General features: G+C 40.0%; 1 protein-coding gene across 1 annotated transcript; it reads right to left on the bottom strand.

Annotated features, from left to right (window-relative positions):
• Positions 1–879: 879 nt before the first annotated feature.
• LOC121159478 (mas-related G-protein coupled receptor member X1-like) lies at positions 880–1,845 on the bottom strand. Its single transcript, XM_040984638.1, has one exon. The coding sequence runs from the start codon at positions 1,843–1,845 to the stop codon at positions 880–882; it is 966 nt and encodes a 321-aa protein (XP_040840572.1).
• Between the last annotated feature and the right edge of the window lie 18,297 nt (positions 1,846–20,142).

The following is a 20,142-nucleotide window of genomic DNA, read 5'->3' as shown; positions in this document are numbered from 1 at the left end:
AGAAGAAAACACTCAAAAATTGATCATTTGGTGAGTGAGGGAGGTTGAAGCACACGGATGTACTTATTTGCTAGTTCATCAGCAATGCTGCTGCAGTTCTTAAATATCACTCCTTATAATTAAGTCTCAAAATAATAAATGTTGAAATCATGCAGGATTTAAAATTGACATATTTGAATAGAATATATACATATTTAGAACATGAAGTATTCATATTTAATTCAATTTTTGTAATAAATACTGTGAGATATTTGAAATAAGATTAATAAGACAGAGATCCTGGCCTCAAGAAGCATAGTGATAATAAGAAAATGCATTGGAAACCTGCTTGAAGAATGAAAGAGCCCCAGAAACCAATAAAAGATGAAGAAGGAAGTAGGCTGGTGCTGATAGAGGGCAGGAAAAAGGAAACCACCTGCCTCCATCCTTAACTAAACACAGATGATGATTAATGTGGCTTAGAAATTTATGACTGGATATCATGAAAGCAATGAAGTGTAACATGGTAATCCACATCTGGTCAATGGATATTTCTCACAAGCTTGATAGAATCATCACTAAACAAATAATTTATAAATAACACTCATGAAACTAAAGGGTATTCTAAGGACTGCCAAAATTAAGGAAGACATCTCTTTAGTGGATATTTTGAGATTTAATTGCTTATCAATTTCAAGAGAGAAATTATAGGACACAGGCATAGGATGTATGTCATAATGGAGCACTCGTTCAGCTTGTGGCACATGCAATGAATGACCACATAAATTCAGACCTTTGATGTACTGCTTCCAGTCTCCTGTTGAAGACAAGACTGCAAACTGACAGTGGCAGAGCTGGCTCTGGTAACCACATCTCTGTGAGTGCAGAGGGAATATCAGGCTACACTACACCACTCCTTGACATCTCCAGGGTTCCCTGGGGCAGACTGCTCCCACTGTCACCCTCTTCAGGGGTGTCCTGTAGGGCCCTCTGAAGAACCTGCTTGAGAGTCTGTCCCTGCCTCCGCTGCCTAAAGGAGCCCACAAAGAAGTAAATGATAGGGTTGGCACAGCTGTTAACACAGGACAAGAGAATCAGAATTAGAATACAATAGGTAGGAGCATTATTATTAAAACTATCAATCCAGATTAAGAGGAACAAATAGATGCCAAAGGGCAGACCACAGAGGAGATAGACCAGCACTGTGAGCAGGACAGTCACATACAGCCGGGTCAGCCGAAACTTCCGTGAGCTACAGAAGATCCTGAACACCACTGCCAGGCTGGACCCAGAGAGAAGCAAAAATAAGAATATCAACCATGCTGCAGTGAAGAAGTCAATTATCCTACACTTCTCCCAGCTCCAATTGCTAGATAGGAAACAATAAGCTCTAACGAGGCTCAGCACCAAGGACAGCGCCCAGAGCAGGGCACACAGGAAAGCAGACAGGCACCTGGGGCGTCTGCAGCGGTACCAGATAGGACACAGGACAGACAGGCAGCGCTCCATGCTAATGGCGCTGAGGATGCCCAGGCCTGCAAGGTAGAAAAAGATCCAAATGGGCCAGAAATATTTTGAAACATAGATGGAGTGCAAACCGAAGTAATTTATGAGGTATCTTATAAAGCTGCTGCAGAGGTACAGGAAGTCGGCTCCAGCCAGGTTGAGGACATAGACAGAGAAGGCATTCCTGCGCATGCGGCAGCCCAGGAGCCATAACACAGTCGCATTTCCTGCCATCCCGACCAGGATGATGATGAAGGTCAGTGAGCGCAGAATCAGGTGAAGCTTGTCACGTGTTGGCATAGTGGTCCCACCTCTTCCGTTCTGCGTGACGTCGTTCATGTCTGTAATGCTTGTGTTCATGCTCGGAAAGTCGCCAGTTGTGTTCCTGGGATCACAAACAAGATCTGAGAGCCTGCTGCATGACTGATTCTCAAGAGTAGCCAGCATGTTGTTATTGGGGTCCCTGAGCAACAAGGAGGGAAACAGAGCAATGCGGAAAGGACAAATTTTACTAAGACACAGGACTCCTGGAACCTGGATTCAAATCCAGTTCATGCTGCCTCTGAAGCAGAGGTTCAGGCTCCTCCAACTGAGGGCCTCCACTGCTACAGGAATGATCGGTACTACCATCACTTATATCAATGGTACTAGGCTATTTCATGTTGGATAGAAATAGATAAAACATGGCTGCTCTGATACTGTTTCTGCCATGGGCCAAAGACTTCCTAATGGGGAGTTTTTGGAAGTCTCGCGCATGACCAAATGCATCTCAATGACTGAGAGACTTCCATTCATCAGAAAGAGAGGAAACTATGGTGTAGGGACTTGAGGGAATGTCAGATCTTGCTAGGATAGCTGTGGTGGTAGGCAAACATCTTGGTGTCAAAATTGCTCTATAGGCCTCTATTATGAAACAGTGGGTGCTTTTCTCTTGGTTTTATTTTGTTTATGCCCAGCTTCATTCGTGGGACACCTTTGGGAGTCAAGTGATTTATAACCAACCGATTAATCAATGGGGACATCAACTGTAGTCCTTGGGGTAAATTAAATGCCACATGAGAAAACAAACATATACATATAAACACACACATATATGTATATATGCACATGTACATATACATATCAAGTAAGAAAATGTCTGTCTTCAAGAACTATTCCTATGGAAAGCTGGGTGTGACTGACCTTACACCTCCTCCATCACAGAAAGTATATAAAGTAATTTAGCCCTGTGACCAAGTGATGGGGGTCAGTATTGTGGCCTTTGAGAAGAGTATGATCCCATAAGTTAGCGATAGATTTCAACGATGACTTGAATTTCCTCCACACTGAGAAGTGAACAGCGATCTTGAGAAAGCAGAAAAAGAGAGGGAGGGAATAAGGGAAGGAGAAGGGGAAACGGGGAGGAACAGAGAGATGGAGGGGAAGTGAAAACGAGAGATTGACTACCAATACACGTGAAGAGAGGAGCTGAGGCAGAGAATGTAAGCGTCTTTATTAACTGATCTTCTATCACATACACATTATAATGTCCATGAACTGGACATGGAAGAGATTCTGTAGGAAAGGTTTGGACAGAGGAAAAGAAAAGAAAGAAAGGAAGAAAGAAAGAAAGAAAGAAGGAAGGAAGAGAAAGAAAGAAAGAAAGAAAGAAAGAAAGAAAGAAAGAAAGAAAGAAAGAAAGAAAGAAAGAAAGAAAGAAAGGAAAGGAAAGGAAAGAAAAGAAAAGAAAAGAAAAGAAAAGAAAAGAAAAGAAAAGAAAAGAAAAGGAAAGAAAAGAAAAGAAGAGAAAAGAAGAGAAGAGAAAAGAAAAGAAAAGAAAAGAAAAGAAAAGAAAAGAAAAGAAAAGAAAAGAAAAGAAAAGAAAAGAAAAGGAAAAGAAAAGGAAAGGAAAGAAGAGAAAAGAAGCCCCATTGCAGCATTTTAGAAAGCCTGACTGAGTCAGTGTTCATAGCATTCCAACTCACCAGGGCAATTACTCAAATTGAGTGAAGTAACATCAGCTAAAGGAGTCCTTCTCAGGAATATCCTTTCTTAATGCTCTCCAGAGCACATGGGGTAAGTAGTGTTAATATTCTCTCTTTAAATCCATGAAGGCAAAAGCACCGAAAATGTGAGTGTTGTGTTGCATGTCTTGGGCCCGTAAGTGATAAAGCCTGGGTGTGAATCCACACGTCTGTGTCCAATCCATGCACTTAGAATACATGCACACAGTTATATTCTGGTATCAACGATGCATACAGATTGGGAGAAAACTCAGCCAGTCACACTTACGTCAGATCCCTGATCAAGTACCAAAAATGTGGATTTTTAAAGCCTTGCTTAAATACATTTGAGAGGATATATGAAATAGTTTTTGACAATGTAAGAAGAGATTGGGTTGAAACACAATGAGAAAAAACAGTTGAAGACAAGAGGTTCTTCCTAACGCAGAAAGGGCAGCAGCTAATTACAGCACCCTGAATCCGACTCACACAGCTCAACAGGCCTCTGAGTGCAACAGGACTTGGCCTCTGTGGAGGTGCAGAGCTGACACCAAGATCTGAATACATACATCATGCCTTCCCTTCAATTTGACAGCCCTAGTGTGCTTAGTGAGTGGGCAGAGGAAAGTCACAATTTCTCTCACATTCCCCGGGGTACCTTGATCTTTTATTCATGCCATTTGATTCACTTTGTAATTATAATTATGTTTGGGGATTCCTTTCATGGAATTTTGAGGGATCTTAAATTCAGTGGAGTTCCTTCAGCAAGGATCTGTGTTCTCCTTTGCTACTTGACTGGGAGAATGTTCCAACCTGACTTTTACTGAAGAGGACATCCTCAGAAACCTCAAGTGTCATTTAAAGCTTTAAGGAATCCTCACATTGCATAAAGAGAGAAAAAAGATTGTTTGGGATTATTGAGTGATTTTTCTATCACTTCCAATCTTTAAATCCACCTATCATTTCCCCCAGGTACTTTTTGGTGGATTATGCGTTCCTCATTGAAATATTGTGAAGAGGCTTCTGAGGGGAAAGTGACAGAAATAGAAAAAGGGCTGAATTTCTCAAACTATGAGTGAAATGAGAGATGCTCAAATAAATCTCCTTCTGAGGAAGAACTAGTCTATTATCTTCACAACTCCCATCCACATAAAAAAGAAAGATGCTTATTGTTGTTATTCTCACTTTACAACTCCACAGTCAAAGCAAAACAGACTGAATTATGTGCTGCAGATCTTGGAAAGAGTAGTGCTCTAGCCTGGGTTTGAACCCAAAGTTCTTCATCGCTGTCCTTGTCCTTAACCAGCTTTGCAGACTCACTGCTAGACTTGATGTCAATTAGACATGAAGAGGAAGGGATGAAAATAACTATGAAATTATGTTGAATTGAATATTGACATGGCAGATTTTTAGAGTTTTGACTTAAAACATTCAGTTATAATATAAAATGGGATGGGATCATTGAATAAGAAATGGGAATAGATGACAGATGGGAAAGAGCAACTGAAGGCATGGAGCCCCTACTCGCTGCAGGACAGACAGCTGTGGTTCACTGTGTACTGGAGAGGATTCACAGTAGGAAGTATGACTCCAAGTGGAGAGAGCATGTGTCCTCCACTGAGGGTGCAGAGTTGGCACCAAGGCCTGAGTGCACCTGTCACAGGCACTGAGTCTGCAGCCCTGCTTGGCTGGATGAGGAGGTAGGGGAAAACCACAATGTCTCTAACACTCTTTGGGGAAAATTCTGCCTTTTAACTCATGGTACAGTATTTTTTTTATTACTCTGCTTTGAAGGTTGTTTACAGACAAGTTTACAGGGAAAGGGACTCAGTGATAAGAAGGAAAGGAGGAGAGAAAGGGAGTTTTTTTTCCTTAACTTCTGTAATCTCTCTTCTAAGCTGTGACCTGACAGTGGGAGTGTCCCTCTAGCTAAGAGAGTCAGTCCTGTCCTGAGGCACTTTTCTATAGCCACAGCTATAGCTGAATTACACTCTGTTCTCATGAAGTTGCCTTCCCTGTACCCCTCCGTTCCAGCTTTCCACTATGAATCTCCTTATGGAAACTTTTAATTCTTAGTTGGTACTCAAACCATTGTAAACAGTCTTTTTATTGAATGTCTCCAAATGATCTATTCAGACCTTGTGTTAAACTTTCTGCTGGAACAATTCCAGATAATAGGGTTAAATGATAATAAGCATTTTAAAAACCAAGAAAATTGAGGTTAATGGTGGTCTAGTTTTCAAAGACTATAATTATACAAACCACACTTGTCAAACTAACAGAAACTTTTCAAGTGTTTCTTTCCAACATTTCAGATTTAAGTAGATAAACAAAAAAGGAAAGGACAGCAAATTCTAAGGATTCATTTGTCTCTAACCCTCACATCCTACGTTAATGAGACTTCCTGATGAGTGTAGCCAAAAACAATTCAAGAGAATAAGACTCTTAAGACTCAATAAGACTCAATAAGACTCCCAGTGAAACTGTTTACTCTATCTTGACAATAGGATACTGGATTCTCTGTAGCATACCCACAATAATGGACATAGGACTATGTATTAAGAACTATAATACAGTAATAATGTAATTGGACTCAGTGAACGAAGAGGGAATTGAGGAGGAGATAAGGAAAATCCTGGGGCCTATGAATCTGTATCATAAAATGATAATAATAGAAAGAGATAAAATTATAAAAAAATAAAAAATAAATGAAGTGGAAAACAAGAATGTAGAATAAAACACAATATTTACACTATCTTTAAAAGAAAATGATTCTTGAGCAAACTCTTACCTTGGCATCATTCTTTCTGCTGCGAGGGGGGAGTTGAGAAGGAAGAACAAACAGCAGAGAAGCTAAATGACCCTCTGGATGCGGAGGTGCATGTCGGCGTTCAAGGGAACCCTGGTGACTGAATGAGGCTTATCAAACCCTGGAACAACCCTGTGATTTCCTGAACAGTAACACCGGCAAATGAGAGTGAGACAAGAAAAGTCATGAGATGTTCCTCAGGATTTGCCCTCACTCCTGTCCATTGTGGCCTCTTTGTATCCTGTCCTGTCTGACTCCTCTCTTGTGAGAGTTGTGCTATCTTGTGTTGCTCCTGTGAGCTTTTAGAGAAACAGCCTTTACAGGGAAAGTGAGTGCTCACAGCTACAAGAGGCATTTCTTCTGTTTGATGTTCAAGGTCCTGCATCACCTGGATCGTGGATTTTAAAATGGAGTGTAAAGTCTCCCCGATCTCATTTTCTACAAGTAACCAATGTGCACAGCTTCCATTCTTAACTGTTTTAGAAGCTGAGAGTCTAGTATTACATATAAAACTTCACATCTATCTTTGACTTATCAGTATTAACAAGTTATTTATGGGGCCGTGCGCGGTGGCACAGTGGTTAAGGTCCTGGCCTTGCATGCCCGGGATCCCATATGGGCGCAGGTTCTAATCCCGGCAGCTCTTCTTCCCATCCAGCTCCCCGCTTGTGGCCTGGGAAAGCAGTCGAGGACTGCCCAAAAGCTTTGGGACCCTGCACCCGCGTGGGAGACCTGGCAGAGGCTCCTGGCTTCGGATCGGCATAGCATCGGCCGTTGTGCTCACTTGGGGAGTGACTCATCGAACGGAAGATCTTCCTCTCTGTCTCTCCTCTCTGTACATCCGCCTTTCCAATAAAAATAATAAAATAAATGTTAAAAAAAAAACAAGTTACTTATGAACTTCCCTTTTAAAAGATAAGGCACTCAGTTCAACACACATTGTATCCTTTCTCTATATATCATACTGTTGGTCTATCCTAAGTTTTTTTTTTTTTTTCATGTTTCTTTAGTGAAGACAAATTTATTTAAAGTGACCTAACTACTAAGCATTCAAAGCAACGGGAAAATGCATGCACTTGCTCATTCATTAAATACTAGTTATCCTGTGGGAATCATGTGTCAGGAACTGTTGAAAGCATTGAATACATAGATGAACAAAGCACATTATCATGGCCCTTTATATTAGGGAGAAGCTGAGTGAGTTCTTGTGGTGGGTGGTGGGGGATTGGTGGTTGTGTTGCTGGAGAGGAGTTCTGAAACAACCTGTTCTGGTGCTGTGCTGCAGTGTAGATTTCTACCCCTGTCCCGTAGGTTAGTCACATGAGTAATAAGAAGTTAATAGGAACTTTCAATCTTTTATTACATTCCCACACCTATTATGCTGCCACATGATATTTTGGACCTACTTTCCCACAATAATCACTTGTTGTTCAAAATAATTGATTTTTTGTACAAATGAGCCCATATAATCCTAAGTGTTTTTGTTCTTCTTCCCAATTTGCATCTCATATCTAAATTCTAAAAGAACATTCTTCAGAATTTTCCTTTTTAACTTTCATTAATATAAAGAGAACAGATTTAGTGCATCGGATAGGTACAGTTCAAAGAAGGCTGCCACTGTCATGCTCCCTCTGAATAAATGTGATGAGTTGAAACCTCACTGTGATCTTTATTTGCATTTCCCTGCAATTTCCTAATAACTAGTGATCCTGAGCATTTTTTCACCTGTTTACTGGCCATTTATATTTCTTCCTTTGAAAAGTGGATTGTTTGTATTGCTGATGTGGAGATTCTGGAACTTTTATAGATTCTGTTTATTAATCCTCTATCAGCTCAATAGCTTAAACTATCTCCTCTCATCTGTTAGCTGCCTCTTTTCTTTCTTTAGTATTTCCTTTGCAGTGCAGTAGCTTCATGGCTTCTAATCCCATGTGGCCATTTTTGCTTTTATTGTCTATGTTTGTGTAGTCCTTTCCATGAATTGGTCTATGCCGATGACTTTCTCTAGGAATATGATATTATTAGGTGGTATATTTAGATTGTTGATCCATTTTTAGTTTATTTTTTGTGTAAGGTGTATGCATGCATAGATCCAATTTTATTTTAGCACTGTTTGTTGAGGAGACTGTCCTTTCCCCAAGGATTGACTATAGTTCATTTGTCAGTGATTAGTTGGTTGCAAAGTGTAACATCCTATGCTGTCCCATGAAGCTAAATGTCTGTTTTATGCCAGCACCTGTAGTATGTCTTCAAATCCGGCATTGCAATTCCTTCAGCTTTGATTTTGTTGTTGTTCAACATTGCTTTAGTTATTCATAGTCTATTGTGTTTCCACAACAATTTCAATAGTTTTTTCTGGATATGAGCAGAATGTTGTTGACATTTCTATTGGATATCATTGAATCTGAATATTGCTTTGGGTAATATTTATACTTTGATCATATTAATTCTTCCCATCCATAAACATGGAAGATTTTTCCATTTTTTGTGTGTCTTTTTTTTTTTAGTGTTTTGCAATTTCATACCAGACATCTTTTGCATCCTTGATTAAATTTATTGCAAGGTATTTACAGGTTTTGTGGTTATTGTAAATTGTATTGATTTTATAATTTCTTCCTCTGTCATGGCATTGCATGAGTGAATGTTATAACCTGCAATTTGTCCAACTCTTACGAGTTTCAATAGTCTCTTAGAGGACTCTTTTGTTTTCACTGTACATAGTATTGAATAATTGGCAAACAGGAATAATTTGACTTCCTACTTTCAAATTAGTATCCCATCGGTTCATTTTTCTTGTCTAATGACTCTGGCTAAAACTATATTGAATAGCTATGATAAAAATGGGCATTCTTGTCTGCTTCCAGAAATACTTCAACTTTTCTACCATGCAATGATTCTGGCAGTGAGAATTCATAGATTACATTGAATGTGTTGAGGAATGTTTATTCTATACTCAATTGGATTAAGATTCTTAACATGAAATGATGTTGTATTTTATCAAATACTTGCTCTGTAACTGCTGAGAAAATCTTCAATTTATTAATGTGAAGTGTCACATCTATTAATTTGCATGTTTTGAACCATCCTTGTGTACTAGAGACAAAGCCAAATTAGTGTAAGTGAGCTGTTGATCTAATTGTGTTTTCTGTGTCTCCATAACTCAATTTTGATAGACAGTATATATGCATGAATTTATGTATCACTTCTATATTTTCCAATTTATTGTCAAATACATTTGTAGATTGTAATATCTTTTTATTTCTATTTTTATTAAATTGGGTCTTCTTCCTCTTTTGAGGATAGTAAGACCAATGTTGTATCCATTTTAATATTTTTCCAAAGAAAGTTCATTATTTCACTGAATTTTGTTTCAATGTACTTATTTCTTCTCTACTTTATCTGTTTCTTCCAGGTCTCCCACGCGGGTGCAGGGTCCCAAATCTTTGGGCCGTCCTCAACCGCTCTCCCGGACCACAGGCAGGGAGCTGGAAGGGAAGCGGGGCTACCGGGATAGAACCGGCGCCTATATGGATCCCGAGCGTGCAAGGCGAGGACCTTAACCACTTGCGCCACCGCACCGGGCCCAAGGATGTGTATTCTAAGAGTCTGGAAAAATAGTCTATAGATTAATTAGATCCATTTGGTGCATAGTGCATGTTGTTTCCTATTTATTTTTATCTAGCTGATTTGTCAATTAATGAAAGTGGAATGTTGAAGTCTCCATTAGTTTTCTGTTGGTGTCTATGTCTTCCTTAAGATCTATTAACATGTATTTTAAGTAGTCAAACATACCATTTAATATGATCACAGCTTCCTATTGACATGATACATTAATTATTACATAAGTCATTGGTGGTTTATTTTTGCAGGTTTTTTTTTATTAGAATCTATTTTGTCTGACATCAGCATGCTATACCTGCTCATTTTTGCTTTCCATTGGCACAGAATATCTTTTCCAACCTTTCACTTTCTTTTTTTATTCTTATTTTTCATTTCTCAATCTTGCAGGCATAGGACATCCTCCCTTTTCCCCTGATCATCCCTCTCTCCCTCCCCAACATTGTCTCCTGTGTTTTGAAGTAAAATAGTCTACCACGTGTAGTCTTGACTGTAACTTTCTGCCCTTTACATGGGTCCTGACACTGTTGGCATAAGCAATGGTAGAAAGTTTAATATTTTGTTGTCTAGATATATTTAGAAGTTTAATTGAGGACATATTTCCATTCAGTTGTAAACATACATTGTATCAATTTTCTTTGATTGTTGTTACTCCATTTTTCATTACATCCTTCATTATGAGATTACAAGTGTGTTTTTGCTAATCTTTATCTTTTGTTTTGTGTTTTGGATGGAAATTGCCTCATATAAGAGCAAATGATATTTATATAATAAATATATGATATCTATATGATAAATATATGATATTTGTATATAAATATTATATAAATATTTATTCTATTTATACATATGATATTTGTCCTTTTAGAATTGGCTCAATTGTCTCCATGGGGACCATTTTGTTGCGAGTTGTAAAATTTCATTCTTTTTAATAACAGAGTAGTATTCCATAGAGTAGGTTATTTCCATGTTTTTGTAATCATCGATTGTGCTGCAATGAATACAGGGGTGCAGGTTGCTTTCTCATGTATATGTATCAGTTCTTGTGTGTATATTCCAAACTGGAATTGCTGGGTCATTAGTTTGGCTAATTTTCAGTTGTTGGAGTATTTTCCATACTAACTTCCATAGGAGTTGTACCAGTCTAGTCCCACCAGCAACAGAGTAGGGCACCCATTTGTCCACATACTTACAGCAGATGTTGTTGGTAGTTTTTGCTAGGTAGACCATTCTCTCTAGGCTTAAGTGGAACCTCAGTGTAGTTTTTCTTTGAATTTCTCTAATTGCTAGGGAGTTTTTTTCCTTATGTCTGTTGGCCATTATATTTGTTCCTTTGAAACAATCTGTTCATTGCCTTCTCCCATTGCTTAACTGGTTTTTTGCCTTGTTATTATTGTGTGTATTTCTAGAGTTCTTTGTTTATCCTGGATATTAGCCCTCCCTCCCCCATCTATTGAGTTGTGTGCAAAGAATTTCTCCCAATCTTTTGGTTGCTCTTTTACTTTGTTGCTTCCTTTGCTGTGCATAAGCTTCTCAGTTTGATGCACCCCCATTTGTTTATTTTAGTTTTGGCAACCTGAGCTTTTAATGATTTTCTAGGAAGCCTTTGCCTATACTTGTATCATGTGTAGTATTTCATATGTTTTCTTCTAGAAGTTCAGTGGTTTCTTGATGTACATTTAGATATTTTAAGTATTTATATTTGAACTTTTGTACGGTTAAGGGTGAGGGTCTTGCTTTTAATTTGTTCATGCTGCTACCCAATTATCCCCAAAGCGTGTGTTGAAGACACCATTTTTCCCTGTTTTTTTTTTTAATTTTATTATCTTGTCAAAGTTTAGATGGCTCTGCATGTGTGGACTCTTTTCTGGTGTTTCTATTCTGTTCCATTGATCTTCCCTTATATTTCTGTACCAGTACCAGGCTGTTTTGATTACTACCACCCTAGTAAGTCCTAAGGTTTGATTTTGTAATCCTTCCAGCTGGATTTTTATTGTTCAGTTGAGGGATCTTGAAAAACAGTATGTTTGGGTGAGTTTTTTGGATCAAGTCTATTTTGGGTCCTCTGCCCTTCCTGTATTTGGCTTCCCATTTTGTTTGCAATGTTTGGGAAGTTCTCATTTTTATAATTTAATTGAATACTCCCTGCATTCCTGCCTCTCTTTCCAGACCTTCAGGAATTCCTATAATTCTGGTATTCAGGTTTTAATGGTGTCATTCAGCCATGGGATAGTTTCCTTGGCGTTATTCAGATTTTTTCCATATATCTGCTTAATTGTATGTCATTTAATAGATTATCCTCTAGTTCCGATGATCTTTCTCCTATCTCATTCATTCTATTGTGTGGAGAGCGGAGCCTCAAAGATGGCACTTGTTGACCATTGCTTCGTGGGTCAAAGGTGGTAAACAGGTTTTGGGAAGTTACTGAGGATTGGGCTGAGCACACAGGGAAGCTACGTGACCTAAGTCATGATTGATGTTCTTGCCACATGATGTGAGGAACTGTGTATGGATTGGTTTGTGAAATGTAAAAAGGTCTGGGTGAAAAATAGTTAATAAGAAGATTCCACCGGGTGCGCTGCTAGAGCTAGAGCTATCACTATCGCTTCAAGGCTATTGCTAGCTAGCACTAGGCTGCTTTTGCTTTACTGTAATAAATCTTACAAGTGCTGTAACTGCTTTCACTTTGCCACAATGCTTGAAGTCTTAACCAATTAACTTTTCAAAAAATCTTTACCGTATCGGGGTCTTGCTCACGGGATGAGGGACCCCGATGCTATTGGTGAAATTTTCTGTCACTTTTTAAAAATATTTGTTTTAATTTTATCGGAAAGTCAGACATACAGAGAAGAGGAAAGACAGAGAGGAAGATTTCCCATCCATTGATTCACTCCCCAAATGTCTGCAATGGCTGGAGTTGTGCCAATCCGGAGCCAGGAGCTTGAAGTCTCTTCCAGATTTCCCACATGGGTACAGGGTCCCAAGGCTTTGGGCCATCCTCAACAGATTTCCCATGCCACAAGCAGGGAGCTGGAAGGGAAGCGGGGCCACCAGGATTAGAACCGATGCCCGCACATTGCAAGGCGAGAACTTTAACCACTAGACTACCATACCAGGTCCTTTCTGTCATCTTTTATGTTGAACTATTGTATTATTTACTTCTAGTATTTCAAAATTGTTCTGTTTTAGGGAAACACTGATTTCCTCATTTATGTTGCTTACTGCTTTTCTATTTTTCTTTCCTGTGGTCTTTCAGATCTGTGGACTTTCTTTTCATGCCAGTTTTGTCTTCATGTTATGTTTGTTGCTTCAAAATTTGTAGGTAGGGAGACCTCAGCCTTTGTAAATCCCACCCACCTATCTATCAAATGACTTCTTCCCAGGACATCCAACACTGATCTAGAGGTGGTATTATGAAACCACACCCTTCACCAGACTATACTACTTAAGGCAAGCTGGAGGGGCTAACTCATTCTCTTTCCTGTCTCCCTCTTTCTAACTGCCAACACAGGATCAAAGGAAGAAATGGTTCTCCCAATCCTACAAATGACTGCCCAAATTACTGAACACCTCAACATAACATTATGATTCTGTGATTTCATATTTCAAATAAACTTAGAGTAAGACTGAATATGCTAATTGCCAGTGAGTATTTGTAATACACATGACATGACTAACATAGTAGTTACATAGATCACAGCATCTGTAACAACTCATAAGATAAGTGAATGTTTATCCTGGCACCTAAACATCTCACAATGGCTTTTCTAGGATTCATCCCATTTACTCCAGATTCCAGCTTCCTCACAAGCCAGATACTGGGATGCAGTGGTGATGCCTTGTGTAACTGCATTTCTGCAATCCATGTAAGAGACCTAGATTGCATTCCCAGATCCTTACTCCAGCCCCGACACATCCCAAGCTGTAACAAGGATTTAGAAAATGAACCAGAAGATGTAAGTGTTCTTAATCTGTCTCCTTACATCACTCATAAAAATAAAAATCTTGAAGCTTATTCAAACAAGCTCCTTCCATTTCCCTACATGCTTTTCATTCAGTGGATAAAAAACAGGCTCAAGCAAAGACTTGAATACAAATGTTCATGGAGGTTTTATTTCTAACAGCCAGAAATTGAAGAACAGACATATCAATGTGAAAATGGTTACAATGACATATTTGTTTACAATGAAATCATATTCAGCTTATAAATGCTCATCTATGCAATGCAATACCATGGGATAGAGCCCACAAAATGTGATGCTCTGTGCATGAAGAAAAAAATGAAACACACACATTATACGATTCTAAACATATGACCTAAAGATCACACTAAATCAGAGCTGGTGCCATGGCAGAGTGGCTTAAGCCTCCACCTATAGCAGAACATCTCATAATAGCATTGGCTCAATTCCTCCCTACACCAATCATTATCCAGTTCTCTGTCTATGACCTGGAAAAAAAGCAGAAGATGGCTAGAATCCACGGACCAGCACACCCACAAGGTTTTGGATCTTCCTGTCTCCAGCAATTGTGGCCATTTGTGACATGAATCAACAAATGGGTCACCTCTTTTCTCTGTAACTCTGCCTTTCAAAAAAATAAATCTTTAGAAAAAATAGCATGGATGATAGATTACCTCTGAGATCAAGAATGATTAGGAGTACCAGAACCAAACTATCCGAAATTGTTCATTTTCTTTTCAATAATTTGAGTCACATGGTGATTCCCCAACTATACATTTTCCATATTTTCTTTATCACCCTAACAACTTTGTGCCAAAAATATTTTGAAATGGTTAAAAACATGCAGGATTTAAAACTTGTATAGTTGTATGGAACATATACATGAAGGTAGGACATAAATCATCTCTTTGGAAACATAGTTATTAATGCTATGAACTATTGGAATGAAGAATGAACATAGTAATGTCACTTCTGCACTCCAGAAAAACAGACATATAAGAACATCTGTTGGGTCTTTGCGTGAAAAATGAAACAGGCCTCAGGCATGGAGAATCAGTCACAAGAACAAATGGAGAGGGATGTAGGTAGATTCTGATGGAGAGAGGGCGCTCAGGAAACTATCTAAGGAAGAGATACCTACAACCTTCACTCTGTATGACTAATGTGGTTACAGAATTCAAGTTTGCATATGACAAATACTGTGAAAGCAACTAACGCAAAAGAGAGGATCTAGAAATCGCCGATAAATTTTTCTCACATGCTTGATGAAAAATTTATCTGTGTCTAATCAATTGAGTCACTTACTCAATTAATATTTAGTAAATTAGTGGAATATTTTAAAATCAGACAGAATTAAGGAAGGTCTCTCTCTCTCTCTGGTGGATGTTTCAAAATTTAATTTTCTTGTTTTTATCAAGACAGAAATTGCAGAACAGGGAAAATCGTATTTCTCAAAAAAGAAGTAATCTTTTAATTCCTGTCAGGGCAGCGACTAAAGAAATTTGAATCCTTCTTGATTATGTCCACTCTTCTGATGCAGGCACATTTGCTCAAAAGGCAAAAGTCCTGGATTCTATAGTTTGCAAAGCTCCCATAGGACTAGATGAGGCCCTTGGGAAAACAGTTCCCGAAACATGATTGCATCTGTGTCAGGGTAACAGGTGCTGCCTCACTTAACCTTCAAGAGGAGGATTATTGTCTCAATCATTTAAGATCAGAGACTGCAGATGACAGAACTTAATGAAATGATCCAAGCTGACAGAGTCAGGGGTGGCCTGGAAGCAACATCTGTGTGTGCACTGGGTGTATCTCTCTATACCATATTTCTTTCCGACATCTCCAGGATTTCCTCGGGCAGTCTGTCCCGACCGTCGTCTAACAGGGGAGTGTCCTGCCGAGCCCTCCAGAGGATGTGCTTGAGGGTCTGTGTCCCTTGATGCTATTGCTGTCTAAAGGAGCCCTTGAAGCAGTAATGATGGGATTGGCACAGCTGTTTACCCTGGACAGGAGAGTTGTAACCAACTCTCAATCCAGAATAAGAGAAAACCTACACATTCCATGGGGCATGCCACAGAGAAGAAAAAAACAGCACTGTGAGCAAGACAGTCACAAACAGCTGCGTCAGCAGCTTCCTCCCTGAGCCACAGATCCTGAGAAGTAGGAACAAACTAGACCCAGAGAGAATCAAACATAAAAATATCAGCCACCCTATAGTGACATAGCTGATTTGGGCAGGTCCTTAAATCAGGATCATTTAACAAAATACAACTGTTGGGCCCTGCGGCGTGGCCTAGCAGCTAAAGTCCTCGCCTTGAACATGCCGGGATCCCATATGAGCACCGGTTCTAATCCCGGCAGTTTCACTTCCCATCCAGCTCCCTGTTTGCCGCCTGGGAAAGCAGTCGAGGACGGCCCAAAGCCTTGGCACCCCGCACCCGTGTGGGAGACCCAGAAGAAGTTCCTGGATCCTGGCTTCCAATCAGTGCAGCACTGGCACTTGCGCTCACTTGGGGAGTGAATCATCAGACGGAAGATCTTCCTCTCTGTCTCTCCTCCTCTCTGTATATCTGACTGTCCAATAAATAAATAAATCTTTAAAAAAAATACAACTGTCCCAGTGTAGGTAACCCAACAGCAGGGACACAGCCCAGAGCAAGGCACACACAGTAACTAACAGGTGTCTGGGACGATGGCAGCGGTACCAGATGGGCCACATGACAGACACACAGTACTCTGTGCTAATTGCACTGAGGATGTTCATGCCTATAAGATAGGCACTGATTCTCACAGACCATAAGAATCTATGCTGGGCAGGCATGAGGATGTAATAATCATGGAAGGAGTCAAACAAGTAACCCAGGGACAAGAAAACAGAGCCTCCAAGAAAGGGAAGGTCAGCCCCGCCCAGGTTGAGGATGTGGACTGAAAAGGCATTTCTGGGCACGTAGAACATGAAGATCCAGAGTACAGCTCAATTTTCTGATAGTCCAGCCACACAAATGAAGAGGATTAGGGAGTGACGATCCAGTCATCTCTATGACTTGGTTGTTCGTCACTCTTTTGCGTTATTGTGAGTTCCATCTCCAAGAGTGTGATTGTTGAGTTCATGCTCAGAAGTCCATCAATGAATCACCTGTGGACAAAAAAAGACATATGCTTTCTGCATGCTCTCTTGAAATTAGGCCCACTCTGCTGTGTGGAGTAGTTACTGTCCTGCTGTTAGAAGCAGAGGAAGAGAGGCTTTCTGAGATTGCGGAGGGTGTTTCAAAGATAGAAGAGACCCGGACTCCAAATTCAAACACAATTTTCAGTGAGACGCTTTATTTGTTGAACCCTACAGAAGACATCTACTGATAGGAAACTTCTGTAATTGTTTCACCCCAGTTATTGACATGCCATAGCATGTTCCCTGAAATACAAGAAAAGTTGGACCAACTATGTGAAACACACATGACTTCAAACATAGAACACAGGTCCTTTTATTTCTTATTCTGGGACAAACTGTCCTTTTAGGAATGGAAATTTGCACATCATAGACATCAACATGAACACAGAGTTGTCTGAGAAGGTAACAGAGAGGAGATGATTCTTCTTCATGGAGAGAAATGACCTTTTGCTGGGACACCTGTGGGGATGTTCAGACCTGTCAGATCCAAGCGGTTAAGAGGTCGGCTTTCTGAGCACATGGAGTGTTTTTCTCAAGCTCAATGTTGTGTCCCCAGTGCCAGAAACAGTGTAGGACAGATAACCAGCAACCTGACAAGGAGTGAGTCAGGCAAGAGCTGAGTGTGTGGAAATAAAATCTGTAAAGCAGCTGTTGATGAAAGCTGAAGCCCTGAGAAGCAGATGTGATTCCTAAGATAACAACATCAAGGAATTCATGTGCCTGGCACATGTCCTCCTCCCCTCATCCATCTGGGCAGGTGATTATGCACCTGAGAACCTCCTGGCTGGGATGGAAATGGTTAGCATACACCTAGGGAACACGCCCAAGTGGATCAAGTTAACAGGACAACCCTCTGCTTTGCAAACGTCAACTTGTGCTTGTCTTCCTTTTTGTTGCCTCCCAACCACCTGTGAGAGCTCAAGCTCATTGCTTACGTAAGGATCCAGAGATGACTAAATTTCTTGAAGTCTGAAAAACCAACATAATCTTGGGAAAGGAGAATGCTACAGAAGCAACACTGGGAATAAGCAGAAGACGTGAGACAGGAAATAGCAAGGGCATGGATTCAGTGATTTTGCAGAATCATGGAACAAGGTCTGGCAGTTTCAGGTGGATGTCACAGTGTTGATTAAAGCAGTTGTGAAAAGGATTCTGTAGGGAATGGGTGTCCATTTGGGGGTCAGTGTTGAGGGACAGTGCTGTAAGCTGCTGCCTGTGATGACAACGTGCCATATGAGACCTGCAGCACTTCCTCATCATCCTTTTCTAATCCAGTTTCCTGCTAACACAAGTGGGAAATCAGCAGAAAATGGACCAAGTAGTTGGGACCCTGCTGCACACAAGGGAGAGACAGATGGAGTTTAAGGACCCTGAACTATCCAGGATTCATCCATTTTCTCTCTCTCTCTCTGTCTTTCTCTGTCTCTCTGTCTCTGTCTCTGTCTCTCTCTCTCAACAATGTCCTTAAAATAAATTACTAAACCTTACTTTAAAAAATAAGTGTCCATTTCTACATTTACAGGTCATGAATGAAATGAAAAAAGCTCATTTAAGGGGCTGAGAAAACAAAGTTCACTCTCATCAGGGGAACATTAGTAGATAATGGAGTTTTTCTCAGGAATGACCTGTTTTACATGTCCAGGCTAATTTTACTGGCAAGGATACACAAAGAAAAGATTAAATCATGTTCTCCAAGTTTCACGCAAACCAGAGGTAAAGCCTGGATGCAAATCTGCAAGCCTCTGTCAGAGTCCTTATACTAATAAAACAATTTATGTACCGTTATGAAAGGCAGAGTGACAGTGACAGAGAAACACAATGACAGACGAGCAAGGAGAGAATTTCCATCTACTTTTTCTCTCCCCAGCAGCTGCAGCAGCCAGGATCATATGACAGGAAGGCTAGTAGCCCACAACTCAACTCGGGTCTTCACCATGAGTGGCAGGCACCCAGGCACATGAGTCATCATCTGCTGCCTTCCAGGGTGCGCAGGAGTAGAAATCTGGGATGAGAAATAGAGGCAGTATTGAGCAAATGCACTTAAATATGGGATATGGCATCCACACGGCTTTCTTAGCAGCTTTGCCAAACTCTCAGCCCAGAGGCTGGGTCTTCAACTGGATCTACAACCAAATCTTTAGAGTGCAATGTCAATCACATATGACAAGAAAACTAAAAAGAAATAAAAACATTCTTTCTCCTTCCTCCCTTCCTCTCTCCTTGCTTTTCAAATAGATAGTTTAGAATTTTTAGTTCCTTCTTGGTTGCATATTCAAATGGTGGAGAGAAAGCAACAGCACATAAAGGCACTGAGAATCTCATTGTTCCATTATGGTCTTGAGTCATCCATGCAACCAGCATCCAAATGTACAGAATCTTTCTTATGGGACCATACCCAGGATGCATTCACCATGATGTCGATAAGAGAATTCTAAAACTGCCTTTGAAAGATGATCACTGAACCAACTTTTACCTTAGCACTGATCTTTCTGCTGCTGGAGAAGGGGAGTTGAGAAGGATGAACTTCCCCTGGATTGGCAGACAACAAATGCTTTCTACCCCCAACCTGGACAGATGCCTACAAGAAATGGCAAGAACCCTGGAAATGGAGTGATGTTTATCAAGATGCCCAACAGCCCTGGTGATTTCCTGTACAGGGATGCATGAAAATGAGTATATGAGATAAGAAACCTCGTGAGATATTCAGTTAGTCGCACTCCAATCTCTATCTCTACCTCTCCTTCTGGTGCATGTGACATCTCTTGGCTGATGATCTTACTGTTTTACTGTATTACTGAGTAATGCTCATCTTTACAGAAAGTATGTCCACCATCGAATGTACGTTTTCCACAGCTATTCTCTTGCTTAGTAGAACTTTCCTATAACAAGTAGAATTATACCTATAGTTGCATTTCACTCTGAGTTCCCATAAATTTTTGCTCCTTCTACTTCAATTATAAAATAAGAAGAGTTTTCCACTATTCCTTCCTTTGGGGGTTTCATCATCTGTATCAAAATCCATAATCCTATATGTATTTATTTAATAACTGCTACTTTCAATTCTCCACCAACCCCATTAGATTGTGCCTTGGTTGCCTTCTGTGATAATTACTGATTCTA

The sequence above is a fragment of the Ochotona curzoniae genome, unplaced genomic scaffold (assembly GCF_017591425.1).
Source record: "Ochotona curzoniae isolate NIBS_2020 unplaced genomic scaffold, NIBS_Ocur_1.0 contig_4264, whole genome shotgun sequence".
NCBI lineage: Eukaryota > Metazoa > Chordata > Mammalia > Lagomorpha > Ochotonidae > Ochotona > Ochotona curzoniae.
Note: the sequence above shows the minus strand (reverse complement) of the source record. Positions and strands in the feature narration are given on the sequence as shown.

Excerpts from the sequence above, each read along its gene's own strand:
- LOC121159478 (XM_040984638.1), bottom strand. The coding sequence starts at position 1,845 with ATGAACACAAGCATTACAGACATGAACGACGTCACGCAGAACGGAAGA.